Source organism: Rana temporaria, chromosome 8 (genome assembly GCF_905171775.1).
Source record: "Rana temporaria chromosome 8, aRanTem1.1, whole genome shotgun sequence".
NCBI lineage: Eukaryota > Metazoa > Chordata > Amphibia > Anura > Ranidae > Rana > Rana temporaria.
In genome coordinates this window covers 46,735,878-46,748,127 of record NC_053496.1, presented here as the reverse complement: position 1 = coordinate 46,748,127, position 12,250 = coordinate 46,735,878, and the positions used below count along the sequence as shown (strand labels likewise).

Genomic DNA, 12,250 nt, shown 5'->3' with positions numbered 1-12,250 from the left:
TGCGCGGGATTTCGGGACGCTGGTTACACCTCATAACCAGTGGACATGTCCGATTAGGTGTACTAACCATCGGACATGTCCGACGGACATGTTTCCAGCGGACAAGTTTCTTAGCTTGCTAAGAAACTTTTGTCTGCTGGAAACCTGTCCGCTAGGCCGTACACACGGTCGGACATGTCCGCGGAAACTGGTCCGCGGACCAGTTTCAGCGGACATGTTCGACCGTGTGTACGCGCCCTCAATGTAATATTAATCCCTCCGTTTTCTAAGAACTTTCAGCTCTGGTTTTAATAACTGTCTGGGTATGCAGCTTCTTCATTTTTTAATCCTTGCCTTTGTTTCAGTTTAAGCTGGTGCAATGATCACTGCCCCAAGTTTCTTGTTTTAGGGTAGTTTCTAAAGAGTCAACTGTACACGCAGGGACTAGAGTTGTGCCACCCTACACTGAGTGCATATTGTTTGAGTACAGTACTAATCCTCACCATAAGCCCAGACATTTACAAAGTCTGTATATCCCTGAACTAAAATGGATTTTTTTTTACTTTTGACACCCAGGTACAGAAGGGCTTAGACTGAGAGAGTGAAATGTAGCATAAGAAGCCAATAAGTTGGTTTGCAGGGCTAAAAAGGGACATGATGATAAGAGGGAAGAGCAGCGGAACAATGAGATGAGGTCATAAGTTTGCTGCTTCTCCTTCACTGTCCAACCGCAGGCTGGAGGAGGGATACGACCTGTAAGGCCCCGTACAGACGACCAAACATGTCTGCTGAAACTGGTCTGCGGGCCAGTTTCAGCAGACATGTTCGGTCGTGTGTAGGCCCGAGCGTGCAGGATTCCAGCAAACATTTGCCCGCCGGGCCTTTTCCCAGCGGACAAATATTCCTGGACTTGTTTTAAAACAGTCCGCTGGAATCCTGCCCGCTCGGACATGTTCGGTCGTCTGTACAGACCTACCGTACATGTCCGAGCGTCCGCCATCCCTCGCATGTGTCGAATGACTTCGACGCATGGGTGGAAGCATTTAACTGGCAGGCCCGCCCACGTCGCCGCGTCATTGTCGCGGCGACACCGCGCCATCGACGCGGCGACACCGCGGGCACGCCCCGCGTATTGTTTACGTGCGGCTTTCTGTACGATGGTTAGTACAGCCATCGTACGGAAAGCCCCGGGCAGACATGTACGGTGAAAACAGTCCGGCGGACCGGTTTCATCGTACATGTTTGCTGGTGTGTACACGGCATAAGTGTTACTTTATCGCAGCTAGGAGAAATAAGGTCTCTTACCCTACCAGACAGGACCGTGCTGTGTGGCACAGCTGTGTTAACCTCAGGACTGAATTGATAGAAATACAATTCTTTGCAAGACAGATCCATTATATGTTTTTTTTTCTGTGTATTTCGTTGCTTGACCGAAGCTCAGTGTTTAGACAATCTGACCCTTATTAAAAAACTATATATTTTTATAGGTTAAATATCAAAACAAATATCACACCATAGTTTTTAGGCCATTAGTGTTAGTTTATTTATTGATACAGATAGTAATTCCAATTTGTTTCTGAGATCATTAGAAAGGATCCTTCTGGATAAAGGTTTAGTTGGCAGCCACAGTGCTGGCGATCCAGGAGTTGTAGTTGCAGACCCTGGTGTAGACACCGGGGTAGTTCTTCTGAGCACAGCCGTATCCCCAGGAGACAATACCCTGGAGCTGTCCGTTACACACCACGGGGCCACCGGAGTCACCCTGGGGAGACAGATTTTTCAAATCAAATAGACATATTCAAAATGGTAAACCACATTTAAAAGAATAACCTTCTCTTTAGCAGATGTAAAACTAAGAGATCTTGCATAACCACTGTAGCAGTTCTGTATTGTCAAATAATCTTATACCAGAGTAAACTGATTCCTTAGGAGAACAATGATGTATGGCAGGGTTTCTCAACCAGGGTTCCATAGTGTAAAATCTTCAAAATTTGAACCGGCCGGCTTATTTATGCATGTTTTTATTGACTTGTAAGTGCAATCTTAGTTATATTAAACACAATGTTGAAGATTTTACACTATGGAAGCCTTATCTTTTTTGGGGTCCTTTTATGATCGGGTTCTCCCTTGAGTGGCGAGTGCTTTTCAACTTGATCCCCCTGGAAGAACAGAGGTCGTGGCTGGGTATAATAGCCACAAGCGGGATAGATCTTCTGTAAGGCCTCGTACACACGACCGGATCTATCCGCTGGAATTGATCCGCGGATCAGTTCCAGCGGACAAATCCGGTCGTCTGTACGGCCTAGCGGATATTTATCCGCGGAGATTTCTCGGCCGAATCGATTTCAAGCGAATATAAATTTCTTAGCATGCTAAGAAATCTATCCGCTTGAATCGGGTCCAGCGGATTGATCCGGTGGTCTGTACAGACTCACCGGATCAATCCGTCCGCTCCCCTCCCTCGCATGCATCGTAATGATTCGACGCATGCGTGGAAGTACTTACCTTCCAGCGTCGCGACACGTCACCGCGGATGAATTCCGCACGGATTTTGATCCGATGGTGAGTACAAGCCATCGGATCCAAATCCGGAGGAGGAATCTCCGCTGGAAATGGTCCAGCGGACCGTTTCCAGCGGAGAAACCCTCGTGTGTACGGGGCCTAATAGGAGATTATAAAGAGCTGGTAAGTGGCCAATTTATAAGGTGGAGGATTTCTTTGGAAATCACACACTATTCCTGCGATCAGTAGTACACCATGGGATGGATTCCTTCATCGCTGTTTGGACTCTTTGTTTGCAGCGTGTTTTGCTGTCTTTCTTGTCTAGCTTTTTTTCACAACTTTAGCGCAACTTTATTTATGAGCTATTGACTCTCACAGAAAGGTTGCTGCTGCGAGGTCACTTAATTTATGCCTTATTATATATATATATATATATATATATATATATATATATATATATATATATATATATATATATATATATATATTATAAAAGAAGTAAAACTGCACACATGGTTCTCACGAATTGAGCTTGAGAGGCTCCAGAATGGCTGTTCTAAGCAGATATAATTGGTTCTGGAGTTTGGAGGTTTCAAAGAGTCATTGGAGGAACAAAGTCTCTATTACTTTGCTCAAGTTTTAAGGAGCAGCACACTGTTTGTGCAGGAGCACACAGCCTTTATAATCAAGGAACACCCAGCATGGATTCTGGAGTTTGGAGACTTCAAAGAGTGTTTGGAAGTACAAAGTCTCTATCATTTTGTCCAGGTTATATTGAGGACCAGCAGGGTGTGTGCAGGAGAACACAGCCTTTATAATCAAGGAACACCCAGAATTGATTCTGGAGTTTGGAGACTTCAAAGAGTCATTGGAAGTACAAAGTCTCTATCATTTTGTCCAGGTTTTACTGAGGACCAGCAGGCTGTGTGTGCAGGAGCACACAGCCTTTATAATCAAGGGGCAGTCTACAGTTTAGGGCTTCAATCGGAAACAAGAGGTCCCCTGCCCAGAGGCCAGGGCATGGGCCAGTGCTACAGGGAGCAGCAGGGGCACATCTGCACTGACCAGGCTGACACCTGGAGTTTCAGTGGTGCAGAAGCTTAGTGTGATCTGGATTGAGAGTCTGTATCCCAGAGAGCTTTGAAGCACGAGGTTAACTGCTAGGAAAATACGCTTTTGTGCTTTAAATGCTGTATGAAGCTGAACCCTGTGTAGAAATCATAATTTAAGGAACTTAAGTGTGCCAAAAAGCCCCAAAACTGTGTTTTCTGGCTGGACTAAACTTATTGGTAAGCACTACACTTGAGTGAAACCCTATGGAATATATGTTTATATATCTTAGCTATTTGGTACCTCAAAAGTAGATTTTCCTATTTTTTTATTAAATGTACAATTTGCAGATGTAGTACTTTGTTTCACCACCCTACTTGCAAATAGCTCTACAAATACAAAAACAATCATACTGTAGATTACCTGGCAGGAGTCCTTTCCACCAGCCAGATAGCCAGCACAGAACATATTTTTGGTGATTTCTCCGGGGTAAGAGCTTTGGCATTGGCTATCTGACAGAATTGGGGCATTGAGACACTGCAGTTGATCTGGATAATTAGCTAAAAATGGGGAAAAAAACAAACAAAGAAAAAAGTCAGCAAAACATGAATCTTCTATGTTTGACCAATCCAAGATTTAGCTGTGAATCACAAGTCTAGGAAATAATATTTTGTAACTTACATCCGCTGCTTAGAGTGTTTCCCCATCCAGAGATCAGACAGCTGGTGCCGGCAGCGGCACAGCCAGAAGCCAGAGGTGCGGCCTTGACGTAGGAGTTGAGGGTGGCGGGAGAGGCGAGCTTGATCAACATGATGTCGTTGTCCAGAGTTCTGGAGTTGTAGCTTCCATGTCTGAGCACCCTGGCAGAGTTGATGAACTGCTCGGTGCCCTCGTTCAGGGCAATGTTATGTTCTCCCAGTCTGACCTGAATGCTCCTGGAAAAATTAGGAAAATGTAAATATTTATCTCAAGCTAAAATAATCTTTATGCCTTTATGTAGTTAATTGAATGTCTTTTACATAGCAACAGAGTGCCTTTAAGTGCTCAATTTTAGCAGTTTGGTTGAGTAATAAGGTATTGGTTGGGGAAGGTTAAAGCTTCTGGGCATTTTTTTAATAGGCACCCTAAAACACAAAAAAACATTCAATCCACTGCTGTTGCCTACAGTACCTCATCTTTACCACAAGATGCCCTCAGTCTTCCCAGCATCACTCAACCCAAAAGGATAGACTGTGTTAGCAGCACATCCTAGCCCCACCCCTGAGCACCTTGTATTCATATAGAGAGCTATGCTGATGTCGTCATGTCAGAACTACTTTCTGCATGTGTCAGGACCACCCATCACAGGGAGAAAACCCTAGTCCCACCCCTGAGCACCTTGTATTCACGCGAAGAGCTGTGCTGATGTCATCATGTCAGCACCATTTTCTTCATCTCTCAGGACCATCCACCAAAGGGAGAAAGCCCTAGCCTCACCCCTGAGCACCTTGTATTCATATAGAGAGCTATGCTGATGTCATCATGTCAGAACTACTTTCTGCATCTATCAGGACTACCCATCGCAGGGAGAAAACCCTAGACCCGCCCCTGAGCACCCTTGTATTCTTCATGCAGAGAGCTGTGCTGATGTCATCATGTCAGCACCATTTTCTTCATCTCTCAAGACCATCCACCAAAGGGAGAAAGCCCTAGCCTCACCCCTGAGCACCTTGTATTCATATAGAGAGCTATGCTGATGTCATCATGTCAGAACTACTTTCTGCATCTGTCAGGACTACCCATCGCAGGGAGAAAACCCTACACCCACCCCTGAGCACCCTTGTATTCTTCATGCAGAGAGCTGTGCTGATGTCATCATGTCAGCACCATTTTCTTCATCTCTCAGGACCATCCACCACAAGGAGAAAAAGCCCTAGCCTCACCCATGAGCACCTTGTATTCATGCAGATGTCATCATGTCAGCACTACTTTGTGCATCCTTCAGGACTACCAACCGCAGGGAGAATTCCTAGCCCCACCCCTGAGCACCTTATATTCATACAGAGCTATGCTGAGGTCATCATATCAGTACCACTTTTGGCATATGTCAGAGCTATGCACTTCAGGGAGTAAACCAAGGAAAAAGAGGATCTAGCACATCGGGCAACTGGCCAAAAGACAACAGTGATGGCCATTCAGGGGGAGATACAAACTCTAGAGTTGGCAGTCTGTGTGCAAATGCAGTCTGCCTAGTTATGCTCTCTCTCCCCTAGACCACCCATCTACCCATCAAGGCATGAAATGTGCATAACTCCTACTAAAAGCCAGCCCACTGCTTGCATCAGGCACTGCGCCCTCCTACCAGCCACAATCTGCCTGCATTGCATAGAGAAGCAAAGCGACCCAGTGATGATATCACGGTGGCTAAAATAAGGTACCGTATGTCAAAAAATATAAAAGCTTTTTTTTTTATTTCACTAGCAGGCTGGTGGGGATTGGGGGAGGAATAAGTAAAGGGAAACTTCAACTTTAAAGATAACTTCTGAACAAATATTCTTTGACTATTTCAAAAAAGCAAAAATAAAAATGTATTGGACAAAAAAAAAAAATACAGAATTTAAAGAATAAGAGAAATTGCTCTTACGATTTGTAGCAGTGAGCAGCGGAGACCACCCACTGGGCGTTCACCAGGGTCCCTCCACAGAAGTGATATCCGGAGTTCAGAGAGGCCTGGTAAGGGACGGAGTTCTTGGTGCAGGCGTAACCTCCGACAATCTTGTCATCATCATCAAAGGCAGCTGCAGTGAAAAATTGAATTTAGTAATGTTCATTGTCCAGCCAGTATAGCAGCAGATTGCTTAAAGCTGAACTTCAGGCCCTTCACTAAACACGGATAAAAAAAATAAAAAAAAGGGCCATGCAGCAAAACCCTGCAGAAGACTTGCTTTTTCTTTGCTGCAGTTATTAATATTTACAGATCTTGTCCTTCCTTCAGCCAGGGTTGTCTTAATGAGAGGGCACACCTGGGCACTGCCCAGGGGCCCCGCTACATGGGGGGCCCCTGCACTTTCCCCAAAGCAGCTGGTCCTTGAGCCCACACTGCCCTGAAATTGGGGGCCCCATGATGGCACTGAGAGTGATAGATGCAAAGGGGAGGCAGTCTGCCTCCTACCTACTTAATGTCTGTTTACCTGCACTGTCATCATTGTAGGGGCCCCAGAGCATTACTTTGCCCAGGGGCCAATGATGCTATTAAGACGGCCCTGCCTTCAGCCTTTGACTGGACAGTGAAGGAAGATGCAGCACAGCAGACAGATGAACTCACTAGACATGTGCGGTTCGTTTCGTTCCGAATAAATATTTAGCCACTTTTTTGCTATTCGGAGATTCGGATATTTCTGAAATACCTGAATCACAGTATAAACACAGTTGGCTGAATGCCTCCGAATAACGAAACAAATTTCGAATTGAAATTTGAATTAAACATCGAATTCCATTTAATTTCGAGGTGTAAACATATTTCTGAAATCTAATGCCCTGTACACACGATCGGTTTGTCTGATAAAAACTGTCCGATGGACCGTTTTTATCGGACGAACCGATCGTGTGTGGGCCCCATCGATTTTTTTCCCCTTCGGTGAAAAAAAATAGAACCTGTTTTAAAATTTTCTGATGGTTAAAAAACCATCGTCTGTGGGGAAATCCATCGGTCAAAAATCCATGCATCAAGTCGACGCATGCGCGAAAGCATTGAACTTAATTTTTCTCTGCATGTGTTTTACGTCAACACGTTGGACACAGATTTTTAACTGATGGTGTGTAGGCAAGACTGATGAAAGTCAGCTTCATCGCATATCTGATGAAAAAATCCATCGGTCCGTTTTCATCGGATGAACCGATCGTGTGTACGTGGCATAAGACTGTGTGTATTATAAGGCCTCGTACACACGATAGGTTAACCAGAGGACAACGGTCTGATGGACCTTTTTTCATCGGTCAAAACCGATCGTGTGTGGGCCCCATAGGTTATTTAACCATCGGTTAAAAAAAAGCCAACTTGCTTTAAATTTAACCGCTGCGCAGTGACGTCACCACGCAGAGGAGAAGGGCTTCTTGTATGCCGGCCGGCTACATTTGAATTAAAAAAAAACGCTGTTTTTACTTCTATGTTTTGTAAGTACATCTTATGTTTTATTAAAACGCCCTTTTTGATACGGAGTTACGCTATGGTGCATTCTTTCCTTACTCTCTTACCGGATGTATTGGATGGAGATACCTTATGAGCGGTTCCTGATATCTTGCCTGAGTGATCCTGTGAATACCAAAGGCCGCGGCTAGGCTATAGCCATCTGCTCATTTGTGCTTGCCCTCTGGTAAGCGGCATCTCATTACCGGTGAAGGGTTCACTAATTATATATATCCAGTCACTTTGGTGGTGTGAAGTTTATCTGAGAAATTGTTTAAAGGAACCTTCTACTTTGAGACCTGTGTTAACAGCGGGGTACCAACCTCACTATATGGACTGGTTTTGATTCAAGGGTGTCCTGTGTTTTTTAACCCTTTATATGGACTTGACACATACACACTTCTGGCAATCACTATAGTTTATTGTTTATGGCGCGGCTTTGTTTTTATTTCTATGTTATTTTGTGTATTGCACGCCAGCTGCTGCCTCTTTTTGAATGTTTAGTTTAATTTAATTTAATTTCGTTTACACTAGCGCAGTTTTTTTTCTCCACATGGAACATTCATTATTGGATGAATGTCAAAAACATTTGGCCAGACTGCACACATTTTAGCCATATAGTAGGCAACATGGGGCCCTCCAGCTGTTGCAGAACTACGAGTCCCATAATGCCGCTGCCAGTAACTTTAACTGCCAGCCTTCATGGGAAAATGTAGTTCTACAACAGCTGGAGGGCTACTTGTTGCCTACCCCTATAAAACTATGACTTCCTATGATCATCAGCTCCATCTAGTGGCCAGAATATGGTATTACATTGAAATATACTGCATTTTGGCCACCAGACTGAGCTAGTGATCATAGAAGGTAGTATTAGGGAAAATACAGGGAACATTTTTGCAGCCTAGACAAATGCTTGTGACATTTATTTTATAAATAGATCTCTTTTATGAGTTAATGAGTCATTAAAAAGAAAAAAAAAAACCTTATAAAACAACAGATAGCTATTGTATAGTACAATTGAAATTCATACCTGCCAAGCCCAGGAGGGCTGCAATTACGAGGAACTTCATGGTTGATCTCTGGGATGTCGAGTGATTTTTTAGCTGCTGGTATCGTGAATTTATACCCTGAAGAAAAGCGCGGTGGGATTCTGTCCAAGGACACGCGGCCTTGGCAATTACAAATGCAATTAAATAAATCATATTGTGGCAAGTCTATGGACAGTCGCCCTAATTGCCTTATGGCTTGATGTATAAAATTCCCATGCCTGGCAAAATAGAGGATTAAAGATCTGTTATGTGTCTTACCGGTTTTTATAAAAACATTTAATCTAAAATGCAATTTTTTTTGTATACAGTGCACGCTTTCAGAGGATTGTTACAAAACATGAATAAAAAATAGAAATATTGTGAAAATAAAAAAGCAAAGACCAAAGTTTAAAAACATTGCTAAATATTATACCAGTTTTATTGTGTAAACTCCAAGTGAAAGATATTTGATTAGACGCCCGTCATTCAATTCTATTCTTAGTCTATTGTACATTGGGGTGGGCCGCACTTGGAATGGGGAAGGGGGTACTTCACACCTCACACTATAAAATAATTTGGTGGTGGCAACAAACAGTAAATTCCTGGAGTTGCCCTCCCAAGTGGTAACACCCAAAAAATTACAAAAACCAGGATTTTAGACAGGCACCCCAGAAATTTATTCATATATACCGTATTTATCGGCGTATTAACGCATACTTTTTTCCCCTTAAAATCAGGGAAAAAATCGTGGGTGCGCGTTATACGCCGATACGCGCTGTCTGAGTGCCGCCGCCGACATATACCGAGCGCAGTACACTCGGCTAAGCTCGGCCATGCTTGGCTCCGCTCGCGGTCATGCCCTGTCCCGCCTCCTAGCCTTTATGCGAGAGGAGCCAAGCGTGGCCGAGTCTAGCCGAGTGTACCTGGGTGTACGGCACTCAGAGACAGTGCGGGAGAAGCGGGGAGGACACCATCAAGGCCGCAGACGGACGCCGGACCAGACAAGACGGCGGGCAAGACACCGACGAGGGGAATTCAAACTGTAAGTATTTCTTTTTTTCCCTTAAAATTCCCTTCTAGGTTTGGGGTGCGCGCTATACGGCGGTGCGCGATTTACCCCGATAAATACGGTAACTCTCCATATATTAGGCCACTGGCCACTTTATTAGGTACACCTGTTCAATTACATGGTAATACACATTGCTAATCAGCCAATCACATGGCAGCAACTCAGTGCATTTGGGCATCTACACAGGGTGAAGGCAACTTGCTGAAGTTCAAACTGAGCATCGGAATGGGTAAGAAATGGGATTAGAGTGATTGAACGTGGCATGGTTGTTGGTGCCAGATGGACTGGTCTGAGAATTTCAAAAACTGCTGATTTACTGGGATTTTCAAACACAACCATTTCTCAGGTTTACAGAGAATGGTCCGAAAAAGAGAAAATATTTAGTAAGCGGCAGTTGTGTGAAGGAAAATGCCTTGTTGATGTCAGAGGTCAGAGGAGAATGGTCAGACTGGTACCAGATGAGAGAAAGGCAACAGTTACTCAAACAACCACTTGTTACATCCAAGGTATGCAGAATATCATCTCTGAATGCACAACACATCGAAACTTGAAGTAGATGAGCTACAGCAGCAGAAGACCACAATGGGTGCCACTCCTGTCAACTAAGAACAGGAAACTGAGTCTCCAATTTGCACAGACTCACCAAAATTGGACAACAGAAGATTGGAAAAACATTGCCTGGTCTGATGAGTCTTGATTTCAGCTGCGACATTCAGATGGTATAATAATCTGAATGTATAATTTGGCATAAACAACAAGAAGGCATAGATCCATCCTACCTTGTATCAGCAATTCAGGCTGATGGTGGTGTAATGGTGTTGTGGATATTTTCTTGGAACATGTTGGGCTCCTTAGTACCAATTGAGCATCGTTTAAATGCCACGTCCTACCTGAGTATTGTTGCAGACCATGTCCACCCCTTTATGACTACAGTGTCCCCATCTTCTGATGGCTCCTTCCAGCAGGATAATGCACCATGTCACAAAGCTCAAATTATCTCACCATGACAATGAGGTCACTGTACTCCAATAGCCTTCACAGTCACCAGATCTCAGCCAATAGAGCACCTTTATGATGTGGTGGAACGGCAGATTTGCATCATGGACGCGCAGCCAACAAATTTACAGCAACTGCGCGATGTTATTATGTCAATATGGACCAAAATTGTTGGGGAATGTTTCCAACACCTTGCTGAATTAATGCCAAGAAGAATGAAGTCAAAAGGGGGTCCGACCCGGTACTAGCAAGGTGTACCTAATAAAGTGGCCGATGAGTGTGTGTATATATGTATATATATTTTATTTTTCCAAACTTTAATACAAACATTAAAACTCCCAATGTTGTACAATAAAACCCAAGCAGTGTGTCAATTGTATTCCAACTTAAACGTTAGTCTACACGCTTCAATAAGCATTCCTCTTCTTTAGGACCACTCATATGTTAGGCTATAACTTGGACAAAAACACAACCATGTAAGAAGAAACAAGTGTACAGAGAATTGCATATATATGTAGTGCCTTGCTACTTTCATAGCTGGTGCTGCTCTAAATTTAGAGGGTAGTCAGAGATTTAATTATTGTTTTACCATATTTTGGGCCTCTGTTCCAGCCATGGCTGTACTGTGAGTGACCACTATTGCTGTCTGTTCGTGATTGTACCACCCCAGGCAAAAGGGTGGCAGCAGTCGAGTCGGGGTGTATTGGGTGTTTTCCTCGGCAGCCAATCAGTGTGGGTTGATCGCCTCGCTGTGCATGCTGGGGGAGAGTACTTAAGGGACAGACGTCATTAGTTCTGGGTTGACATCGTTGTGTGGCCGTCCCTGCCTGTGGTCCCACCACCCCCCGTGTGTGGCCCTCATGGCCGGGGGTGCATGTTCAAGTGTTCCTGGCTCCGGGACCACGTTGGTCCGTGGTTGTGATCTACTATGTAGGCCTGGTAGTCTGACTGGGTCTACAATTGCAGAGTGGTCCTGTGCTGTCCGTCCTGAGGGAGGAAGCCGCCCGATGAAGAACCTGTCTTGAAGAGCACAAGGCTGGTATCTCAGGAGAGGCCTTGAACTTCATTGAAGGACACATGATTGCTGAGAGGCTGAGTGATGGTCGCCTGTCAGTTCTGAGATCACAAGAGTTTATTCAAGAGAGATCCAGGTGCTTAATCCTGTGCTGAGAGGATTTTGGACCGAATATATCTCCACCTTTGGGAAGGTCTGTGGCAGAGACTTTGCTAAAGTCTCCGTGTGACACCCTGCCTGCTAGGCTGGTGAGAGAGGCCTATCCAGGTGCGCAATACCCACTCTGGCTAGAGTGGCAACGAGAAGTTACATTGCTGGAAGCACGATTGTTTCTGAACAAAGTTATACACCTGAACCTACTACCTTTTACCCTTTCTACCTCTTCAGCTACTACTTTTATTCTTCTACCCCGTTAGGTAATAAAGTACAGAAAAAGACATCTAAAG

General features: G+C 44.4%; 1 protein-coding gene across 1 annotated transcript; it reads right to left on the bottom strand.

Moving 5' to 3' along the window:
• Window positions 1–1,563: 1,563 nt before the first annotated feature.
• Window positions 1,564–8,817, bottom strand: LOC120946886 (trypsin-like). Its single transcript, XM_040361710.1, has 5 exons — window positions 8,727–8,817; window positions 6,155–6,308; window positions 4,213–4,466; window positions 3,955–4,091; window positions 1,564–1,741 (listed from the first exon to the last, which is right to left on the bottom strand). The coding sequence occupies exons 1-5, from the start codon at window positions 8,764–8,766 to the stop codon at window positions 1,592–1,594; spliced, it is 735 nt and encodes a 244-aa protein (XP_040217644.1). The 5' UTR covers window positions 8,767–8,817; the 3' UTR covers window positions 1,564–1,591.
• Between the last annotated feature and the right edge of the window lie 3,433 nt (window positions 8,818–12,250).